A 24,538-nucleotide genomic window follows, 5' to 3' on the forward strand; every position below is an offset into this window, starting at 1 on the left:
TTCTGGGATAAGCAGCATAAAATGTATTGAACTTTTTTGGGATCTTGCCAGGCATTTGTGACCTGGATTGGCCACTGTTGGAAACAGGATGCTGGGCTTGATGGACCTTTGGTCTTTCCCAGTATGGCAATACTTATGTACTTACAAGGAAACCGATATGATTCTCCAAGCAAGTGGCAGAAAAAATAAAGGCAAAAGAGTTCATGAAATACAGAAAAACTCAAGAAGAGGAAGACAGAGAGGAATACCAGATGAAATTGAAAGATTACATGCACACTACATATTTTAAAACATATATTTATGAGAGGGGCAGAGACTGGGTGGAGAGAGGTACTCCCACATTATCCAGCTAGTGCATGAGGATCAGCACACTAATTGGTAATGCAGGGTTAACACAGGAGCACTGAGAACCTGCTAAATAGGAGGTATCTCTTATCTGTCCCCTTGTCCTCTACTGCTAATTCCAGACTCCGTTCCTTTTATCTTGCTGCACCTCACGCCTGGAATAGACTTCCCTAGCCTGTACGTCTAGCCCCTTCTTTGGCTGTTTTCAAGTCCAAACTTAAAGCCCACCTCTTACACTGCTTTTGACTCCTAACCCTCACTTGCCCTGTCCTTTTTATCACTCACCTCTTTATTCCCCTTAGCCTTAATTGTTCTGTCTGTCTGCCTGTCTTATCTAGATTGTAGTTCTTTGAGCAGGGACTCACTTTTTTGTGTATGGTGTACAGCGCTGCGTATGCCTTGTAGCGCTGTAGAAATGATGAGTAGTAGTAGTAAGAGCTTCCACGATTATTATTTGCAGGTCTCATGCGCTAATGGGAACATTAGTGCACAACCTGCTAATAACATTAAAACCAGAAAGCCCTGAAAAGTGCCACATTAAATCAAAATGTGATGAGCCCAAATTTTACCACACTTTAGAGTTAGGAGCTTAAATCGGTCACTGGGTTACCCACAGACTACACATACTCTAAACTTGGCTGCAAGGATAGTGACCTGGGGAAAGCCATTCCTGAGATCAGTAGCATGGATTCTTGCAACTCATTGGGATCCTAGAATCTTATTACTTTTTGGGATTTCAGAGTTTTGCTACTCTTTAGGATTCTAGATCTTGTTACTCCTTGGGATCCTAGAATCTCATTACTTTTTGGGATTTCGGAGTTTTGCTACTCTTTAGGATTCTAGATCTTGTTACTCCTTGGGATCCTAGAATCTTATTACTTTTGGGGATTTCGGAGTCTTGCTATTCTTTAGGATTCTAGATCTTGTTACTCCTTGGGATCCTAGAATCTTATTACTTTTTGGGATTTCGGAGTCTTGCTACTCTTTTGGATTCTAGATCTTGTTACTCCTTGGGATCCTAGAATCTTATCTTTTTGGGATTTCAGATTTTTGCTACTCTTTAGGATTCTAGATCTTGTTACTCCTTGGGATCCTAGAATCTTATTACTTTTGGGATTTCGGAGTCTTGCTATTCTTTAGGATTCTAGATCTTGTTACTCCTTGGGATCCTAGAATCTTATTACTTTTTGGTATTTCGGAGTCTTGCTACTCTTTTGGATTCTAGATCTTGTTACTCCTTGGGATCCTAGAATCTTATTACTTTTGGGATTTCGGAGTCTTGCTACTCTTTGGATTCTAGATCTTGTTACTCCTTAGGATCCTAAAATCTTATTACTTTTTGGGATTTCGGAGTTTTGCTACTCTTTAGGATTCTAGATCTTGTTACTCCTTGGGATCCTAGAATCTTATTACTTTTTGGGATTTCGGAGTCTTGCTACTCTTTAGGATTCTAGATCTTGTTACTCCTTGGGATCCTAGAATCTTATTACTTTTGGGATTTCGGAGTCTTGCTACTCTTTTGTATTCTAGATCTTGCTACTCCTTGGGATCCTAGAATCTTATTACTTTTTGGGATTTCAGAGTTTTGCTACTCTTTAGGATTCTAGATCTTGTTACTCCTTGGGATCCTATAATCTTATTACTTTTTGGGATTTCGGAGTCTTGCTACTCTTTTGGATTCTAGATCTTGTTACTCCTTGGGATCCTAGAATCTTATTACTTTTTGGGATTTCGGAGTTTTGCTACTCTTTAGGATTCTAGATCTTGTTACTCCTTGGGATCCTAGAATCTTATTACTTTTGGGATTTCGGAGTTTTGCTACTCTTTAGGATTCTAGATCTTGTTACTCCTTGGGATCCTAGAATCTTGTTATTTTTTTGAAATTCTGCAGGTACTTATGACCTGGATTGGCCACTGTTGGAAGCAGGATACTGGCTAGTGGACCACTGCTCTGACTCAATATGGCAATTCTTATGTCCTACAACAGGGCACCATCACTGGGAGTTGAGAGAGGGTTTTCCTATTGCTTTATGCTTGATTTCCAGTAGTTCTATGCATTATATTTCAACTGGTATGTTTAATATTTCAGTTTCTGGAAATTCCTCTGAATTACTTTTTCTGAACTGCTTCCATTCTCTCAATGTCATTATGAATTTGAAGAAAGTTCAGGGTATTTTTATTTATGTATATACTAGTAAAAATGGCCCGTCTCTGGTGCCGATGAAACGGGCGCTAGTGGGCACGGGACTCCCTTCCCCTCCCTTACGGTACCTGTTCCGTGGGCCCAGGAGAGAAATAGCCAGTGGCGTACAAGGGGGGGGGTGGGGGCGGTCCGCCCCGGGTGTCAGTGGGTGGGGGGGTGATCCGCTTCGCTCCCGCTGCTCCCACCCTACCTTAAAAAAAAATTTTTTAAGCGTCGTTGCAGGCAGCGCCTCGCGTCTGCCCTGCAGAAGTAATCTCTTCGCTTCGAAGTTCGTCGTCGTCGGGCCTCACTATGTCCCGCCCTCCTCTGAAGAAACTTCCATTTCCGCGAGGGCATGGAACATAGTGAGGCCCGACGACGACGAACTTTCGAAGGGAAGAGATTTACTCTGCAGGGCCAGACGCGAGGCGCTGCCTGCAACGACGCTTCAAAAAAATTTTTTTAAGGTAGGGTGGGAGCAGGAGAGTCGGGGTCGGGGTCCTCAGATGGGAGAGGGGTATTGTGGGGGGTTCTCCACATGGGGAGGGGGTTTTCATATGGGAGAAGGGGATGAGTGGGGAGGGGGGTCTCAGAATGGGAGAGGGGTTGTTGTAGGGGTTCTACATGGGGAAGGGAGGGGGTTTTATATGGGAGAAGGGGACTGGGGGGGAGGGGGTTCTTAGATGGGAAGAGGGGTGTTCTGGGGGTTCTTAGATGGGGAGGGGGTTTTCAGATGGGAGAAAGGGGACTGGTGGGGAGGGGGTTTCCAGATGGGAGAAGGGGGACTGGGGTGGAGAGGGGGTTCTCAGATGGGAGAGGGGTGTTCTGGGGGTTCTAGATGGGGAGGGGGTTTCAGATGGGAGAAGGGGACTGGTGGGGAGGTGGGTTTCCAGATGGGAGAAGGGGACGGGGTGGGGAGAAGGGGACTGGGGTGGGGAGGATGGTCTCAAATGGGAGAGGAGAGGGGTGTTCTGGGGTTCTCAGATGGGAGAGGGGTGGGGAAGGGGTTCTCAGATGGAGGAGGGAAGGGTTTCTCCAGAGGAGGAGGGGCTCTCAAATGGGAGAAGGGGGCTGGAACTGGGTCTGAGAAGGGGTCATGATGGAAAATGGGGCATGCCTGGGTCAGGTGGGAGAATGGGTCGGGCTTGAAAAAGGAGGGGGCAAGGCATGTGGATGAAGGTGGCTGAAACTGGGGCTGAAGGAGGGGTAGGTGGGACTAAGGGGGCTAGTACTGGGACTGGGGGCTGAAAGGCTAAGCAGGGGGGCTGAAATTGTGGGGACTGGGGGGCTGAAAAGGAGACAGGGCGAGAAGTTGGCTTGGGCTGAAGCTCAGGACTGGTGACAGAAAAGGGCTGGGGTTGAAACTGGGGGCTAAAAAGGGGACAGGGAGAAGTGGCTGGGGGCTAAAGCTCGGGACTGGTGGGAGACAAGGACTGGGGCTGAAACTGGGGACTGGTGGGATAGTGGGGCTGGAACTAGGGGCCTGGAAAAAAGGGGCAGAGAGGGGACAGATCCTGGATGGAAGGGGGAGTGAGAGGGAGGGCAGACCCTAGATGGATGGGAGAGGGAAGGCAAATGGTGGATTGAGCGGACAGAGAGAAAGGCAGACAGTGGATGGAAGCGATAGAAAGGGCAGAGTGAATGGAAGGGCAGATGTAGATGGGAGAGAGGGCAGACATTGGGATGGAGGGGACAGCAGAGAGGGCAGACAATGGATGGCAGAGAGAGAAGACAGACATGCTGGATGGAAGGAAGACAGTGAAAAGAAGATGAGGAAAGCAGAAACCAGAGACAACAAACTGTAAATAAATATATATTTTAATTTTTTTTGCTTTATGGATAAGTAGTATTGTAGCTGTGTTAATGTTTATAATAGAACATGTAAACAAGGTAATCTTTTATTGGACTAATTTTAATACATTTGGCTAACTTTCGGAGAACAAAACCCCCTTCCTCAGGTCCGGATAGGATATTGTAACAACACTATACTGTATTGACCTGAGGAAGGATGTTTTGGCCTCTGAAAGCTAAATGTATTAGTCCAATAAAATGGTATTATTTTACTTTCTATATTTGTTTTATTTCTATTTGTTAATTTGTAAAGTGGTGATTGGTATTTGTTAGTTTTTTTCAAATTTACATCTGCGTCTTTATATTTTGCACAGTACTAGGGGACAGTTTCTGTTTCTGTGGTGTTGCATTGTATGCAGAGTCTGGCATCTTGGGGTTCAGTTAATTTTGTCTAAATAGAAAGTTTAAATATTACTACTTATTCTATAGTGGATTAGGGTGTATCTGTGTTTGTGAAAAAGACATGGCTTTCAGTTGGCATTGACTGTGCAGGATCGACAATCTGTATATTCTGTCTGGTTTCGTTTTACAATAGGTGAATTGATGTTCTACTGCTCACTGTAGGTTTAAGATGCTTCCTTTCCTTGTGTGACTTGTAGAAATTACTGCTTATGGTATGCTAGAATTGCTCTATAGGTCCTGAGTGTTTTGTATTCTTGGCATGCCTAGTACTAGATTTTGGAGAGGGGGGGTGTTAAAAAATGACCAGCCCGGGTGTCAACTACCCTAGGTACGCCACTGGAAAGAGCCCCCTCTTTCCTCCCGTAGTGGTGGCTTCATTGCTGCATCGTGTGGGAGTCTAGCTCTCGGCGTTTCAAAATGGCCGCCGAGAGTTGAAGTCTCGCGAGGCAGCTTGAACTCTTGGCTGCCATTTTCAAAACGCCGAGAGCCGGACTCCACACGATGCAGCAAGGAAGCCACCACTACGGAGGAAAGAGGGGGCTCTTTCTTTCCTGGGCCCACGGAACAGGTACCTCTAGACCACCAGGGAGACACGCGTAAGGGGAGGGGAGGTGACAGGGGGGGAGGGAGGTTGGTGAGGTTAAGCGTGTGCTACCGTGGGCAGGGCGGGTAAGTTGTAAGGGGCGGGGCTATGTGGTGAAAGGGGCCGGGCTCATGTGCACGGCGGCGGCGGCTGGGATTTGTTGGAAGGGGAGGAGTAGGGAAACACGCTCCGCATGTTTCCCTACTGCTCCCCGTGCGTTAATTTGTTTTCATGTTCCGCCCTTGACGTCATCACGTGTGACACGAGGGCGGGGCATGAAGATGTTGTGGCTTCACCACCATGAAACCACGAACCGGTGTGTGAGTGACTTCAGTGATGTCAGTGTCCTCAGAACGTTGAGGCTGCGTTTTATTATAGTAGATATGTATATTTTGTTTTGATCTTGGTTATTATTAGAAGATCCACATTAGTGAGCGCAAGGGACTCTGTTTTGAGGTCTGTGTCTTCATTAGCAGTGATTTCTATGCACTGTTTGCAAAATCAGTGTTATTGTTGTCACTGGAAAACTGAATGGGAGATATGTTACTGGTAGAAAAGCTGATGCTGTTGACATCAGTCCATTGACGGTTTTCCTTGTAATCTCCACTCCTATGTGCTCGGCTATACCTCTATCTCCCACTGGCAGACATTTTTCAAAGTGTTGCAGTCCAGTTTTGTTCTAACTCTTTTGTAAATCAAGGTGAATACTGGGAAGGGGGAGTGCACTCAAGAACTCACATTCCACTCCTCTGAAAACATCCTAAGATGTCCCAAACTCCAATAATTTTCATGGAATACCCTCTTTGTATTTTAGCTGGATACTTTCTGCTTCCATAGTTATAGAGGGCAGATGCAGTCTGTGGTGAGACCACAGCTTGCTACTAAAATAAACTTGGGTCTACTTTTAGCGTTGCCTTTTGTCATTAATTTCTTTCTCGGAGCAATTTGGTCTGAAGCCCCTCAGCCTTTAACTTACTCTGCAGGTACTGCTGGAGGCTTCCATGGCGCATCAGCTCTGTGATGATATAAATCGGATCCTCCAAACTGCAGACAGCATAGAGCTGGATAAGTTTGGGATGTCTGAGTTTCTTCATGATCTGTGCTTCTCTCAGGAAGTCTTTGCGTTCCATGGACCCTGTAACGAGAACAACAAATACCAAACCGGACAATTAGTGCTTGTTTTCTTCTGTAACTCACTTCGGGCTTGTTGGTGAAGCGAGATATCAAACTGTGTAAGCTAAAGTAGGATGCAAGGGACTGCTTGTAACTCCATCAGTGGAGAAACAGACGCATCTCAGACTACCAGGACTGCCAAAATGACAGTGTTAGCTGTATATAATAGAAGATACATGAAGAGGAAGGAGAAAAGACTCCAAGTGACTGGCATAAAATTACAGGCCTACATTGTTGTATGGGTCATTAATTTCCAGAAAAAAAGCAGTGGGTGACCTTTTTCTTTCTCTCCTATTCTCAGTTCCTGTGGAATTGTTCTGTACTTTCTCTTGGATTATTGATGGTTATCTACTGTAACTATGCTGAAAACTGAGAAGAGGGAGGGAGGGAGTTCCCTCCTCACATTACCAGCCCAGTTACTAATACTGCTCAAGAACCTGGAACAGATGGTATACAACCCAGGGTACTGAAAGAATTTTTATTTTTATTATTTATTGCATTTGTATCCCACATTTTCCCACCTATTTGCGGGCTCAGTGTGGCTTACATACATTGTGAATGATGGAAATACAGTTTGTTTACAATGCGATTATAGGTTACATTGTGAAGAGTTATGGAAGACAAAGTCAAGTCAAAACATCTTTGGGGCATGGAAATTATTGAATGTGACATTGGGGAAATGATAGGATGATCGAATAATAGCAAGAGGGCGTTAGGGTATGACAACTTTATTTGTGGGTAGATTTTAGGTGTGGAGAGAATACAGGGGAAGAGAATTCAGAAGAGAGTGTATTGATGCATTTCTATTAGTGTGTATGGACTTCATGTGTTTTGATCCTTGCAATAAATTTTCTCAAAGAGATAAGTCTTCAATCGTTTGCGGAAGTCGGTTAATTTGTATCAGACATGAATTTGCTGGTCTGCTGTTAGTGATCTGTAACCTGTCATTAAAATCATCTGCAGAACTGAAGATTGGAAGGTGGCCATGTAACACCAATTTTTAAAAAGGATTCCAGGATCCTGGAAATTACAGACTTGTAAGCCTAACCTTAGTGCTGGGCAAAATAGTGGAAATCATTACAAAAAAATAAATTACAGAACACATAGACAATCGTGGTTTAATGGGACAGGGTCAGCATGGGTTCAGCCAGGTAAGTCTTGCCTCACCAATTTGCTTCATTTCTTTGAAGGTTGTGAAAAAACATATGGATAATGGTGAGCCGGTTGACGTGGAGGCATATTTTAAAAGCACTTAAGACTTACAAAGAGGGGCATATCCCTACCCAAAACGACCCAACTTAATCCTCGAACCTAGACCACACCACCAGTACTACCCACACCAATTCTTTCCCCACATCTTTTACTATTGTCCCACTCTATATAGCTACAGTGGTGGAAATAAGTATTTGATCCCTTGCTGATTTTGTAAGTTTGCCCACTGACAAAGACATGAGCAGCCCATAATTGAAGGGTAGGTTATTGGTAACAGTGAGAGATAGCACATCACAAATTAAATCCGGAAAATCACATTGTGGAAAGTATATGAATTTATTTGCATTCTGCAGAGGGAAATAAGTATTTAATCCCTCTGGCAAACAAGACCTAATACTTGGTGGCAAAACCCTTGTTGGCAAGCACAGCGGTCAGACGTCTTCTGTAGTTGATGATGAGGTTTGCACACATGTCAGGAGGAATTTTGGTCCACTCCTCTTTGCAGATCATCTCTAAATCATTAAGAGTTCTGGGCTGTCGCTTGGCAACTCGCAGCTTCAGCTCCCTCCATAAGTTTTCAATGGGATTAAGGTCTGGTGACTGGCTAGGCCACTCCATGACCCTAATGTGCTTCTTCCTGAGCCACTCCTTTGTTGCCTTGGCTGTATGTTTTGGGTCATTGTCGTGCTGGAAGACCCAGCCACGACCCATTTTTAAGGCCCTGGCGGAGGGAAGGAGGTTGTCACTCAGAATTGTACGGTACATGGCCCCATCCATTCTCCCATTGATGCGGTGAAGTAGTCCTGTGCCCTTAGCAGAGAAACACCCCCAAAACATAACATTTCCACCTCCATGCTTGACAGTGGGGATGGTGTTCTTTGGGTCATAGGCAGCATTTCTCTTCCTCCAAACACGGCGAGTTGAGTTCATGCCAAGAGCTCAATTTTTGTCTCATCTGACCACAGCACCTTCTCCCAATCACTCTCGGCATCATCCAGGTGTTCACTGGCAAACTTCAGACGGGCCGTCACATGTGCCTTCCGGAGCAGGGGGACCTTGCGGGCACTGCAGGATTGCAATCCGTTATGTCGTAATGTGTTACCAATGGTTTTCGTGGTGACAGTGGTCCCAGCTGCCTTGAGATCATTGACAAGTTCCCCCCTTGTAGTTGTAGGCTGATTTCTAACCTTCCTCATGATCAAGGATACCCCACAAGGTGAGATTTTGCGTGGAGCCCCAGATCTTTGTCGATTGACAGTCATTTTGTACTTCTTCCATTTTCTTACTATGGCACCAACAGTTGTCTCCTTCTCGCCCAGCGTCTTACTGATGGTTTTGTAGCCCATTCCAGCCTTGTGCAGGTGTATGATCTTGTCCCTGACATCCTTAGACAGCTCCTTGCTCTTGGCCATTTTGTAGAGGTTAGAGTCTGACTGATTCACTGAGTCTGTGGACAGGTGTCTTTCATACAGGTGACCATTGCCGACAGCTGTCTGTCATGCAGGTAACGAGTTGATTTGGAGCATCTACCTGGTCTGTAGGGGCCAGATCTCTTACTGGTTGGTGGGGGATCAAATACTTATTTCCCTCTGCAGAATGCAAATAAATTCATATACTTTCCACAATGTGATTTTCCGGATTTAATTTGTGATGTGCTATCTCTCACTGTTACCAATAACCTACCCTTCAATTATGGGCTGCTCATGTCTTTGTCAGTGGGCAAACTTACAAAATCAGCAAGGGATCAAATACTTATTTCCACCACTGTATGTTATCTCTGTGATACATTGTACCATACTTTGTATTACCTCTGTGATACATTGTAACATATTTTGCACTGTCTCTGTGATACTTTGTTACATACTTCGTATTGTATGTGTGATACTTTGTACCAAACTCTGTAAGCCGCACTGAACCTGCTATCGAGCGGGAAAGAGCGGGATATAAATGCTACAAAAGGCCATCTATATGGGCAGGCCCATCTTCAAGGCCGGCCTCGTAAAGCGGCATCCCCGACCGTATTATCGAAACAAGATGGCCGGCCATCTTTCGTTTCGATAACACGGTCGGAGCCGGCCAAATCTCAACATTTGGGCAGGCTTTAGAGATGGCCGGCATTGGTTTTCAGCGATAATAGAAACTAATGGCAGCCATCTCAAACCTGGCCAAATCCAAGGCATTTAGTCATGGGAGGAGCCAGCATTTGAAGTGTACTGGTCCCCCTCACATGCCAGGACACCAACCGGGCACCCTAGGGGGCACTGCAGTGGACTTGAAAAATAGCCCCTAGGTGCATACCTCCATTACCTTGTGTGCTGAGCCTCCCAGTTGAAGCCGGCCAAAATCGGCTTTCGATTATACTGATTTGGCTGGCTTCAGGAGATAGCTGGCTATCTCCCGATTTGTGTCGGAAGATGGCCGGCCTTCTCGTTCGAAAATAAGCAGGAAAGTTACATAGGGCCCTGTTTACTAAGCCATGTTATAGGCGCGCAAACCTTTTATCGTGCATTAATGCTAAGACAATCATAGGAATATAATGGGTGTCTCTATCATTAGCATACGCTAAACCTTTAGCCCGCTTTCAGCGCGGCTTAGTAAACAGGGAACTATGTGAGTCTAAGTGCTTTGAAAATGAGCCCCATAGTGTATCTATTTTCAGAAAGCTTTTGACAAAGTCTGTCATGAGAGACTCCTGAGAAAATTAAAAAGCCATGGGATAGAAGGCAATGTCCTTCTGCAGATTAGGAATTGGTCATTGGACAGAAAACAAAGGGTAGGGTTAAATGGCCATTTTTCTCAATGGAGGAAGGTGAATAGTGGAGTGCCACAGGGATCTGTACAGGGACCAGTGCTATTTAACATATTTATAAATGATATGGAAATTGGAATGACAAATGAGTTGATTTAAATTTGTAGCATTAGAAAGGGTTCAAAGAAGGGTGACCAACATGATAAAGGAGATGGAACTCCTTTCATACCAGGAAAGGGTTAAGAAGTTAGGGTTCTTCAGCTTGGAAAGAATACAGCAGAGGGAGGATATGATTAAGGTCTACAAAATCCTGAGTGGTGTAGAATGGGTGAAAATGAAGCGATGTTTTAGGCTTTCAAAAAGTACAAAGACTAGGGGAAGCTCAAGCAAGTTACGTAGAAATACTTTAGAAACAAATAGGAAGAAATATTTTTTCACTCAATGAATAGTTAATTGGTTAACATATTTGGGTTTTAAAAAGTATTGGACAAGTTCCTGGAGGAAAAGTCCATAGTCTGCTATTGAGACAGACTTGGGGAAGCAAGGGCTGTCCTTGGGATTGGTAGCATAGAATGTTGCTACTATTTGGGTTTCTGCCAGGTACCTGTGACCTGGATCGGCCACTGTTGGAAGCAGGATACCGGGCTAGATGGACCATTGGTCTGACCCAATATAGCTATTCCTATGTTCTAAATTTTTATAGCTGCTGGCAGTGTCTTCTTAAAAATATTTCTATATCTTGGCTGATAGACTACAGGGGTTCTGAGATCAAGGTCTCTGATCATCAATGCTAGTGATTCTACTGAATCTGGGTCTCTCAGGAAGATAAACTACCTTTTCTCTTCTTCCCCTACCATTCTCATGTCTACCTCTACAAAACATTTGAACTATTCAATGAGGGAGAAATAGTTTCTATATATTCCTGTCAGTGCATTAGTGGGGATTGGCTCACATACTGACAAGAAGGTAGATATTTTTCTAAAAAGCCTTGGCTCTCCCTCCACAATCCTACAAAATTCATTGGTGCCCTAGACCCTCTGATCTCTTCCCTACTTCCATCTCCTTGGGTTATCTGATCCAGGCAGCTGGGATGCACAGGTCAGAGGCAACCACAGCTAAGGTGTTATGGACCAGATAGCTTCATAGTGGGGGTTGGCTACCAGGCCAGCTTGGACCATGTGTTCTTTTAGATGAAGTGTTGCTTTTCTACTCCGATGACCCTACTATTCCCAAATATCTATAATTCCTTAGCGTATGCAGCAGATGAATCCAAGAACTGGTGGTGGGTTGTGTCCATCTACCAGCAAGTGCAGATAGAGATTACAAAGCTGAAGGCAGTGATACCAGACGGCCAGCTCCTCCTTCACCTCAGTACATCTCTATCTCCAGCAGCTGGTGGACGGCACTTCAGCAGCTCCTGGATTTGTCTGTTGGGGATACTCCTGGGTCCTGTGGGCCAATTGAGTTTAGGGGTGTCTGGCTGGAGGTGCCGACTTTGGGAGCATACTCAGTCTTCTGGGTCCCTGCTTCACCCTTTCCCCCCTTGCCTCCCGGTCTTTAGAGCTCTAGCCTTCCTCACCAGTAAAAAAACCCAAACAAACAGAAGAAACTGAAGATTTCTGACAAGACCGTGCAGTACAGGGTTTCCCTGTCTTAGTGCTGTGCTCTGTCTGTTTGCCGGTTAGGCAGCAGGCTGCTGCGTCTGTGGGACTCTGCTTCTCTTCTGGAGACACCTGCTGTTCGGTGAGTCCCTGCCTTTCTCTTTTCGGCACGGGGGTACCGTGCTTTAATGTGGGCAACGCTGGCATTTGAAAGCTGTTCCCGCTGAGGTAGCAGATGCTCCTCAGTGGGATTCTGTGTGGTGGCGTGTTTGAACGCTGGGGCGGGAAGTGCTGAAGTTCCCCTTCCCCAAGCAGCCTTTTCCCGCGCAAAAATGGCACATTCTCTGCAATGAATTCCAGAGTTTGATTACACGTTGAGTGAAGAAAAATGTTCCATTTTCCCCAATTAATTGCCATCTATAAAAATTAGCGTGTGAACCCTTACCATCACCCATTTCAGAGGTGGCGAGGGCTGACGTACTAATCAGTTAGCATGTGGTAACACGGCTGTGCTGATTTGTGCTCTCAGGCCCACTCTCCACACCCCAGACATGCCTCGCTAGATAATTCAGGGATTCCTTATAGCAGGTGGGATTTTATCGTAAGATGTCTCTTTAAGCTGCGCTAGCGCAAGCTTTACTGCATGGACCCCTTAGTTCAGTGAGTTTTTCAAGACACGTTAACAAGAGAAATGTGCACTGCAAAGTTTCTCCTCCTCCTGAAACCTGCAGTTCTTGTGTCCTGGTGTTCATTTAAAGGGTATCTCGGGCTGTAAAGGTGATCAATGACCCTCGCAGCATTCTGGTGACGGTAGGACCAACCTGGCTTTAATGTTTTGATAGCAACTGGTGTGGTGTTATTCCACATTCCTTCCCACACATCACCAAACTGGCCTGATCCCAGTTTCTTCAGCAACCTCAGAGAATTGCGATCAATTTCCCATTCATCTTGTGTTTTATAGGATAAGCCAAAAGGCTCCGGAACTTCCTTCTGTATTAAAAATAAACAATGTAAAAAAAAAAATCAATAAAAATATTCTTACTGTAACTCTCTCCTTTTTGATAAGGGTCACAATACTAAGGTTATTATACTAGCAAAAAAAAAAAAAAGAGACACAAAAAATAAAAATTGTTGCTACACCCATCAAACAGTAACTGACTTACAGTACAGCAGTAGATAATAATCTACTTTTCACAAACTTCCGGGTATGTTTGACTCAGAGGCGTATCTGGCCTCCGGCGGTAGGGGGGGCCAGAGCCAGAGGGAGGAGGCACATTTTAGACCCTGCCGCCACCGACCCCCCCCCCCCCCCGCCGCCATTACCGGACCCCCCCCCCCCACCGCCACCAACGACTCTCTCCACCCCCCCCTCCCGCCGCCAGCCCTCCCCCGCTGCCATTTCTTACTTTTGCGCCGAGGTCTGCTTCCTCCTGCGCCTTTAAAAATATTTCTTCAGCTGGCGGGGGACCCCAACCCCCGCCAGACAACCCCGAGGTGACGTCTTTCAAGTTCTTCGTCCGCCATGGCCGACGTGCTAGAGTTGAGCGGCTGAATCCAGTTCGGAGTCTGACGTCGTGCGACGTTCACGACGTCAGACTCCGAACTGGATTCAGCCACTCAACTCCAGCACGTCGGCCACGGCAGTGGGGAGGGCTGGCGGCGGGAGGGGGGCCAGGGCGAAATCTGCGGGGGCCCAGGCCCCTGTGGCCCCACGCAGATACGCCCCTGGTTTGACTGAGTCTGAGCCTATGTGCATTGATCAGACGAGTAGAAATCCCTCGACAACACTGGTTGGCTTCTGAGATACATGTGAAAGTCTTTGCATGACATATGCTTAAAGTTGTTCTGCACAAACAAAATCCCTTTGCCAGATGCAACCAGCAGGGGGAACAGAGAGCAGATCAGCAATGTCTTGCTTTCTCTTTAGCGCCCCCATGTGTCCAGAGTAACTAATAGGAGAGATATGGTTTCTCTCATTATGTGGGTAGGTGTGGTGATTATAGACACATAAAAGAACAAGAGAATATTTTCCTAAAAATTAAGAACAAAAAAAACCTGGAGCCAAGGACAGCAGGCTGGTTATTCTCACATTCCCTCCCACCTACCCTTGGAGTTATGGTTATTTGTTATGCTTTTTGATTTAGCTGAGGTACGCGCTCGCGTGGTGGGCGGGAAGTGAGTCCACACATGCGCGGTGTACGCTGCACGTACTCCAGAAGACTCTAGCTAAGTTTTTTAACTTTGCTATGGCAAAATGCCGGTTCCTGGGCCGACGCGGACATCGACCCATGTGTGAGAATAATCAGCCTGCTGTCCTCGGAGAACATCTGCTACAGGTAAGTATCTTTGCTTTCACTCATCAAGTAGCAGAGACTAAACAAATGCACTTTAGTGTTACCTTTTCACACGGCTGTCCCAGTCTTACGCACAGTCCATCTTGGTACCTCTTGTAATATTCGACCAAAGCAGTGACATCGAGGAACGTTTTCTTTCTGGCCACAAAGTACTCTCCAGTGTCCAGCCGTTTGATTCTGTAGTGCTTCACAGATGTCCCATCAAACACTGAAAAACAAAACTGAGTGTGTTATCGTAATGCACGAGGCGTGTATTCAGGGACGTGTACTGTAGTCCCAGCTATGACTAAAACGGCTTCAGACAACTAGATTGGTCAGTTTGCCTCTTTTGATTAAATGTATTAGGTTGTAAATTAATGTGTTCAGCAGTTTGCTTTTGTCTCTGTCTCTTACCTTTCAATGATGGTCTGTTTTATTAGTCTGTACATCACTTTGATCTACCCAGGAATGACAGCATAGAAAGTCGTTTAATACTCTGTCAAGCTCCATCTCTGGCTGTCTTCAAATCTAGGCTAAAAGCCCACCTTTTTAATGTTGCTTTTAACTCCTAACCCTTACTAACTTGTTCAATACCCGTATTTTTATCATTCCCACCTTAATAATTCCCTTATCTCTTATTTGTCCTGTTTGTCTGTCCTAATTAGATTGTAAGCTCAGTGGAGCAGGGACTGTATCTTCATGTTCAACTGTACACTGCATATGTCTTGTAGCACTAACAGGGTGCACTAGTGCTTATTAATGCACATTATTCACAATAATGGAGCAATAGTGAGCAGTGCGGTGCACCATTTCAACAATAGCATTGTATTATTGATCATGTCATCTGCAAAGCAAAACAAGAGGACCTGTAAACAACATGAAGAACTAAAGAAACAGAGGACCCAGAATTCACAAGAAGCTGAGCCTCTAAATTTATGCTCCTAAAATAAGGGTCCTTTTACTAACTGGGTATAAAGGGGCCTCAGTGCATGGGAAAGGCCTATATAAGTGTGCTAAGGCCACTTTGCCACGAAAAGAAAATTTAACCTTTTTTCAGTCCTAACTTTAAGCGATTGATCAGCTGGCTGAAACTCTCTGCTACTACTTATAATTTCTAAAGCGCTACAATCTAATTAGGACAGACAAACAGGACAAATAAGGGATAAGGACAAAGGGTAGCAAGATTCCGGAATCCCAAGGAGTAGCAAGATTCCGGAATCCCAAGGATTAGCAAGATTCTGTGTGGAATCCCAAAGAGTAGCAAGATTCCAGAATCCCAAGGAGTAGCAAGATTCTATGTGGAATCCCAAAAAGTAGCAAGATTCCGGAATCCCAAAGACTACTACTACTTATAATTTCTATAGCACTACTACACTTACGCAGCGCTGTACACTGAACATGTAAGAGACAGTTCCTGCTCCACAGAGCTTACAATCTAATTAGGACAGACAAACAGGACAAACAAGAGATAAGGGAATATTACAGTGAGGATGATAAAATAAGGGTTCTGAACAAGGGTTAGGAGTTAAAAGCAGCATCAAAAAGGTGGGCTTTTAGCTTAGATTTGAAGACGACCAGAGATGGAGCTTGACGTACCAGCTCAGGAAGTCTATTCCAGGCATATGGTGCAGCAAGATAAAAGGAACGGAGTCTGGAGTAAGCAGTGGAGGAGAAGGGTGCAGATAAGAGAGATTTACCCAGTGAACTGAGTTCCCGGGGAGGAGTGTAGGGAGAGATGAGAGTGGAGAGGTACTGAGGAGCTGCAGAGTGAATGCACTTATAGGTCAATAAAAGAAGTTTGAACTGTATGTGGAAACGGATAGGAAGCCAGTGAAGTGACTTGAGGAGAGGGCTAATATGAGCATAACGACCCTGGCGGAATATTAGTCATGCAGCAGAATTTTGAACAGATTGAAGAGGAGAGAGATGGCTAAGTGGGAGACCTGTGAGAAGCAAGTTGCAATAGTCTAAGTGAGAGGTGATAAGAGCGTGGATGAGGGGTCTGGTAGTGTGCTCAGAAAGGAAAGGGCAAATTTTGCTAATATTATAGAGAAAGAAACTACAGATTTTAGCAGTCTGTTGAATATGTGCAGAGAAGGAGAGGGAGGAGTCGAAGATGACCCCAAGGTTACCAGCTGATGAGACAGGAAGGATAAGAGTGTTATCCACAGAAATAGAGAATGGGAGAGGAGGAGAGGTTGGTTTAGGGGGGAAAGATGAGAAGCTCAGTCTTGGTCATGTTTAGTTTTAGATGGCGCTGAGACATCCAGGCAGCAATGTCAGACAGGCAGGCTGATACTTTGGTCTGGATTTCGGCTGAGATTTCTGGTGTGGAGAGATAGATCTGGGAGTCATCAGTGTAAAGATGATACTGAAAACCAGCTAGGTTTCTGCTCCTCACCAAACAAACGAGCCAGTTTGTCACTCCCCGGTTAAATCCCTGATAGCCCTGTACAAGCTGTTTAAACAGCCAGAGCGGAGGTCACGTGATGCAGCTGAGCTAGGAGGCTGTGTTCTCTTCAAGCTCCTCGACCCCCCTTTCATTCAGAGCATCACTGTGCTATGATTATTTTTTCCTTTCCTGGTGAAGGACGCAGTGCAGTGGCGTTCCTAGGGGGGGCGGTGGGTGTGGTCCGCCCCGGGTGCACGCCGCGTGCGCCTGTCCGTCGTTCGTTCCATGCTCCCTCTGCCCCAGAACAGGTTACTTCCTGTTCCGGGGCAGAGCGGGAGCATGGAACAAACGAAGGACAGGCACACGCGGCACCCCACCAGCGGCATGCACCCAGGGGGGGTCCTTCGTGGGGGGGGGTGTCCTTTCGCCGGGGGGGGGCGCTGCACCCGGGGGGCGGGGCGCATCGGCGATCCACCCCGGGTGTCAGCCCCCCTAGGAATGCCACTGACGCAGTGCCCCACTACTTATTGACAAATTTCTTCTGAAAACTGGGGTAGAAATGACTTCAAAAAGCGCTAAAAAGGATGGCGCTAAGGCTCGCTCCGTTTCAGTGTGTGAAAACGGGATGGCGGATGAGCAAGCGGAAGCCCACGCGATTTCTGACGCGCTCACTGAAAAACTCTCTACAGCAGTGGTATCAGCACTAGGTTCAAGACTAGATGGCTGACTTTAACATACGAGTGACTGAGCTAGAATCCAGAATCAGCGCCACGGAAGATGGTGTACAGGGAGATTCCGGAAAGAAGTGGCAGGGTGTACTAACAAACTGGATGATTTGGAAAATAGGTCACGCCCCAACAATATCAGAGTGATGGGGCTGCCTGAGGCTGTGAAGGAAAAGGATCTTAAGCAGCTCCTAGAAAAATGGGGCCTATCCAGATAGAACGCACACACCGTGTGGGAAGACTTGTGGAAGGGGTGGTGCCACGGATTCTGAATTTTGCGCATAAAGAACAAATTTTAAGGAAATATAGAATGATGCAGGACTTAGAAAAGGTGCAGAGAAAGGCAACAAAGATGATACAGGGGAAGGGACGGCTTCCCTATCAGGATAGGCTGAAGAGGCTGGGGCTCTTCAGCTTGGAGAAAAGGCGGCTGAGGGGAGATATGATAGAGGTCTATAAAATCATGAGTGGAGTTGAACGGGTAGATGTGGAGCGTCTGTTTACGCTTTCCAAAAATACTAGGACAAGGGGGCATGCGATGAAGCTGCAGTGTGGTAAGTTTCAAACTAATAAGATTTTTATGATTTGGACGGAGGGTGAAGAAACTCTGAAACAATTTTATTCTGCCTTCAATACATACCATCCTACAATCAGATTCAAAATTGGCTACTCCCCAGAAAAAGTCAATTTTTTGGACACCACGGTCTCAATCAGTGATGGCTGTATACAAACATCTATATACAAGAAACCCACAGACAGATGCAGCTACTTCCACAACTCCAGCTTCCATCCTTCACATACAAAAAGATCCATCATTTACAGCCAAGCCACAAGATACCACCGTATCTGCTCTGACCCAGGGGACAGAGACAGACACAGACACCTTAAAAGCCTGACTGCATCCTTCAAACAGAAAGGCTACAACCCCAAAATAATCTCCAAGAATATTGCCTCCTCCATCAAAACACCCAGGGAGAATCTGCTACAGTACAAGGAGAAAAAAATCCACAGACAGAATCCCCCTTGTAGTGACATACAATCCAGAGCTGGAAAAACTGAGGAAAATCATAAGAGATCTACAACCTATACTCCAGGAGGATGAATTACTGAAAGAGATATTCCCATCCCCACCAGTACTGGCCTTCCGACAGCCACCCAACTTAAAACACAAGCTAATCAGAAGTAAACTTCCATCACAGACTGAAAAGGAACAGAAGGGCACACTTCCCTGTAATTTATCCAGTTGCAAACTATGCCAAAATATTTCACAGGACCCCACAGTCATCCACAAAGGAAAGATATTCAACATAAAGGGATCTTTCACTTGCTCATCTTCCAATGTGGTATATATCATTCAGTGTAAAAAATGTAACGAAGGATGCTATATTGGAGAAACAGGCCAGATGCTTAAGACAAGATTCAATTTACATAGACATAAGTACATAAGTACATAAGTAATGCCATACTGGGAAAAGACCAAGGGTCCATCGAGCCCAGCATCTTGTCCACGACAGCGGCCAATCCAGGCCAAGGGCACCTGGCAAGCTTCCCAAACGTACAAACATTCTATACATGTTATTCCTGGAATACTGGTGCCAGTAGGGTTCCCACGCCTGTTGGTCAGCATTTTACAGGACCAGGACACTGTACCAGTGACTTCACAGTGAGAATCCTGAAAGGTAACTTTAAAACCATACAAGAACGTAAGACCTTTGAAGTCAGAATGATTGAATATTTTAACACCCAACAGAAAGGACTTAACATGGATCTGGGGTTCCATAAAGCTGTATGTCTCTGTTGATCACCCCACCCCTCACCTATCCACACCCATCCTGTTAGAATATCAATGATATGCTTTGATGTCCCCGTGCATACCTCCGACCCACCCCCATCCTCCCACCCTGTCAGACTGTCATAGTAATGCTTGAATGTTTTCACTTATATACACTGTCAGCTAGCACATTTGCTTATTTCCGATCTGAGGAAGAAGGGCAACCTTCGAAAGCTAATCAAGAAATGTATTAAGTTATGTCCAATAAAAAAGGTATCATCTTATTTTCTTTTCCATGTTTTATTTTGTTTGATTTCTATTGATAAACTAAAAAGAGAAAATTTTTCTTTACTCAGCGCGTAGTTAGACTGTGGAATTCGTTGCCGGAAAAAGTGGTTAAGGCGGTTGACTTAGCAGACTTTAAAAAAGGGTTGGACGGCTTCCTGGAGGAAAAGGCCATAGAATGTTATTGAATGGACGTGGGAAAATAAAATAAAGCGGGGGTAGAGCTCTCTTGATTCACAAATCGGTGCCCTTCATTCACCATTGGGTCACTAAGGACACAGAGGGGAGGTTTATCATAGTGGAGGGGAATCTCAATCACTTTAATATTACGTTGGTTTTAGTATATGTACCCAATGTTGTACAAAAAAGTTTTCTTAGCAATATAATAGCAAAATTGTCCGATATTGCTGGGCCTAAAATTCGTTTAGGTGACTTCAATGCTATCTTGTATTCACATCTAGATACTAGTGCTGGGATGCAGAGAGCCAGGCCTAGATCTACAGAAGGTCTTGGGGTCTTTTTGCATAGTCTGGACTTGGTGGACCCACAGAGAATGTTACATCCACAAGCGAGAGATTATACGCATATCTCCAGGGCCCACGCAACACAGTCCCGAATAGACTATATGTTTGTTACTAAGGATATGTTCCATAAGAAAGAGGGGGTGGAAATTGGACCCTTAGTGATTTCAGACCATTCACCTATCCATATAATTGTAGATCTAGGGGATCCAAGGGAAGGGAAGAGAGGCAGGTGGCGATTTCCGGCTCATCTTTACACAAACCTAGTCTTTAGACCATACCTCACCCAAAAGTGGGAGGAATTTTCTAAGTAATAATAAAGACCATGTTTCAGATCCAGCTTTGATGTGGGAAGCAGGAAAGGCAGTGATTAGAGGGGACATTATATCTTTTGTTATCAAGCAGAAAAAACAACACGCTAGTCGTATGGTTGATTTAGAGAGGAGAATTTGAATGCTAAAGAGACAGATGCGGACACATCCAACTGGGGCATGTAGGCACTCTTTAGAGCAAACATAGATACTGTAGCTCTGAACAACCTCTTTCAAGAGCAGGCCCAGAAAAACGCTTTTTATAAGTTCCATCTTTTTAGATTTGGAAATAAACCTGGTAAACTTTTGGCAAATCTTACAAAGAGTTGGAATGGGCCAACAGTAATATCTGCTTCCCTTCTCTACTTTGAGAGAGAGATATGGACCGGTGGACTCTGATATTTTCATGTTTTTGCAGATGAGGCACTATATTTCCTCCTTGCCGGTGACCACCCTTGGGGCTTCCTTTGCCCAACAGGTTACGTTGTGTTTGAGATTGGAACAGCCGGAGCACCCTCGCCTCAGCCGATATCTAAGGGACCTCTATGATACTCAACCTGGCCTCTCTTTGCAGAGTGTGGCGGAGGCTTGGTCGGGGGAATTGAATTGTAGTGTTTCAATAACAGTGCTTCAGAACTTTCTTAATACTATTGCTAAAATTTCTATAAATATGCTTCATAGACAGCAGGAATATAAATTTCTATTACGTACATATATTGCTCCTTGGAGGGCGTTTAAAGCCCGGGTGGCTGAATGAGGCAGGTGTCCCAAATGTGGGAAGGATGGGGCTACGTTAGGTCATATGTTCTGGACTTGTGCAAAGACTCAGGTCTTTTGGGAGGGGGTAAGAAGTTTTATGTCCCGATGTTTGGGAAGGAAGATTGTGCTAAATTCTGTGGGTTTTCTATTTCGAGATGGGACACAATTGCAGGTGGAGTCGGATGCGCAGAGCTTGTTTTCTGGCAAAAGCCATACTTTTGGCCAAAAAGATCATCCTGACCCAGTGGTGAATGCACAGAATCCCCCAGATCAGTATGGCGTACATTGTTGTTTGATATGTCTCTCTTCAAACGTAAGCTAGTGGGTAATAGACCTGAGTCTCAGTGGAAACTTGTACAGGATGTATGGGAACCTTATTGGTCTATACTTACCGACAAGAAACGTAGCTTGCTTTTGACTGTATAAGGGGTATGTTGGAGGGGTTCTCTACATATTGAGTGCTTATTTTGTATTATGATCTTTCTGAATTTAGTACAGCACCTGGTATAAATTAAATTAATGGGACTTGATATATATTTACATCCTCCTAATGATTACTATGGTAATACGATTTTTTTGTTCTTCTGTTTTGGGGCTAGGAAATGGGAGGGTGGGGGGAGGGAGATAAGGGGGGGGATATATATGATAAAATGTGATGGGTGTCTCTTGAGTTTTGACAAGATGATGAATAATGCCCTTGGGTATGTTATGTATCACTACTGGGGTTGTAGTGTGGGAGACACAATGATTAATGTCTTTTTGTTGAACGGTGTACTGTTCTGGAAAGTGTTTCTTCGCTGTAACGATGTGACATCCAAATAAAGATGATGATTAAAAAGTTTTCCAAAAAACAGCCAAGAGCAGAGGAGTAGCCTAATGGTTAGTGCAGTGGGCTTGGAGCCTCATGACCTGGGTTCAATTCCCACTGCAGCTCCTTGTGAACTGGGCAAGTCACTTAACCCTCCATTGCCCCAGGTACAAACACGTAGATTGTGAGCCCTCTGGGGACAGAGAAAGTACCTGCATATGACATGTACAGCACTGCGTACGTCCAGCAGAGCTATAGAAATGATTAATAGTGGTAGTAAGAGCCTCTCCTGCCATTTCAACCGCTGGCTCATTTTTCATAATATAATGCTCCCTCACAACAGAGTATTAATACCTGTCAGTGAATAATCCCCTCACTGGCTCTCCTTCATAATATAATCCTCCCTCACAACAGAGTATTAATATCTGACAGTGAATAATCCCCTCACTGGCTCTCCTTCATAATATAATGCTCCCTCACAACAGAGTATTAATACCTGTCAGTGAATAATCCCCTCACTGGCTCTCCTTCATAATATAATCCTCCCTCACAACAGAGTATTAATACCTGACAGTGAATAATCCCCTCACTGGCTCTCCTTCATAATATAATGCTCCCTCACAACAGAGTATTAATACCTGTCAGTGAATAATCCCCTCACTGGCTCTCCTTCATAATATGATCCTCCCTCACAACAGAGTATTAATACCTGACAATGAGTAATACTCTCACTGTTTCTCCTTTATAAAATACTGCTCCCTCACAACAGAGTATTAATACTTAACAGTGGCTAATCCTCTCACTGGATCTCCTTCATAATATACTACTCCCTCCCAATAGAGTATAAATACCTGACACTGAGTAATCCTTTCACTTGCTCTCCTTTGTTATAAACTTCTCCCTCACAACAGAGTATTAATACCTAACAGTGAGAAATCCCCTCCTTGTCCATTGCAATATACTGCTTCCTCACAAGAGAATATTAGTACCAGTGAGTAATCCCTTCCCTGGCTCTCCTTGGTAACATACTATTCATTCAACAACAGAGTATTAATACCTGATAGTGAATAATCTCCTCTCTGAGTTTCACTGTCTCGAATCAAAAAGGCTCCAGCTTCTACTCCAGGATAAAGCAGCTGCTTCTCAGCATCCATTCGCTTCAGATCCCGAAAGAACCATCTGGATAAAATTCACAAAGTTGTGTTATCATTTCAGGTTTATTTCTTCCTATTATATTTGAACTATCGCATTATTTCTAGACATATCATAATAGATTATCTTCACTTCTGACAAAGACTAACAACTTTACGATATACCTAACAGAGAACGGTTAAACCATCAACTCAAATCTTTTTACTTTGCTTTGTCAGGGGCTTATATCACACCTTGAGAGGTTCAGAGCTTGTTGCAGATTAAAGGGATCAGCAATATTACACTTGGATATTGGTTTACATTCCAATATTTCCACTACTGTATGTCTCCCAGACCCCCCTCTTCACATACGACCATTGCTTTCACATCCAGTACCAAGCATAGCCTTGTTTGAACCATCTTTTGATGCCCCAAGTGAGGGTTGAGAGCAGACCTCACGGTGGGAGAGGGCCAGAGCTGAGGTGGGGAGGCCCATTTTGGTCTGCCACCCTGCTGCCGCCTCGCCGCTGCTCCCCCCCCCTGCCACCTCACTGCCCTGTCACTCCACACCCACTGCCGCAGCAAATACTTTGGCTGGCGGGAGTCCCCAACCCCCGCCAGCTGAAGCCTTGTCCAGCGTCGGTCTCCAGCGCCACCGCCGCATTGCCTGCCCTGCTCTCTCTTCCACTCACGCCCTGCATATGCCTTTTAGTGGCAGTGAGCATGCTCAGTTTCACTAAAGGGAGCATGCCGGACGTGAGGGGAAGACAGAGCAGGGCAGGCAACGCGGTGGCACCAAAGACCGGCGCTGGACAAGGCTTCAGCTGGCGGAGGTTGGGGACCCCCGCCAGCAAAACCAGGGGCCCGGGTCCCCATGGCCCCACGTAGCTACGCCACTGGTTGAGAGTGGGCCTGTGACAAAGGGATATAAATGAAAACAAGTGTTTATTTAATTGAATCCTGAGGCCTGTTACGTCACAGGACCAGAAATAAAAGATAGAATGCCTCTGTAGTTCAATAAGCAGTCTTAAGAAGGCCTCAGGCTGGCAAGGCCTGAACACAGTCTGTGGCTGGTAGGGCAGTCCTGCCCCAAACACTGTCTGGGAGTCTTTCTTGGTTCTTCTCCGAGTACTAGGACCTCAGAGCAAGGCTTGTCAGTCTCAAACAGCGAAAGCGAACTACTTCAGCCATAGGTGGTGGTGACATACACTGGGGCTTTGATTCCTTCTTCTCTCTGGGCCTTCTTAACCTCAGTCAGCCCCAATTTATATACTTCCTGGTCTAGGCTCCACCTCTCCTCCCGGTCAGGCTGTCTAAGGGACTGTCTAAGGGACTGTTCTTAAGGGTTCTATAAACCCCCTCATATATCTTATATCTATTCCACCCATCACCCTACACACTGTC

The 24,538-nt window shown here is 45.3% G+C and overlaps 1 protein-coding gene across 1 annotated transcript in view; it reads right to left on the reverse strand.

The window, feature by feature from the left end:
• FRK (fyn related Src family tyrosine kinase) overlaps window positions 1–24,538 on the reverse strand; it is a 67,932-nt gene that overhangs the window by 8,322 nt on the left and 35,072 nt on the right. Inside the window, 4 exon segments of the mRNA XM_030199224.1 lie at window positions 6,340–6,498; window positions 12,920–13,088; window positions 14,497–14,660; window positions 23,061–23,182. Coding sequence (XP_030055084.1) covers window positions 6,340–6,498; window positions 12,920–13,088; window positions 14,497–14,660; window positions 23,061–23,182 — 614 coding nt within the window.

This window comes from Microcaecilia unicolor, chromosome 3 (genome assembly GCF_901765095.1).
Source record: "Microcaecilia unicolor chromosome 3, aMicUni1.1, whole genome shotgun sequence".
NCBI classification, from domain to species: Eukaryota; Metazoa; Chordata; class Amphibia; order Gymnophiona; family Siphonopidae; genus Microcaecilia; species Microcaecilia unicolor.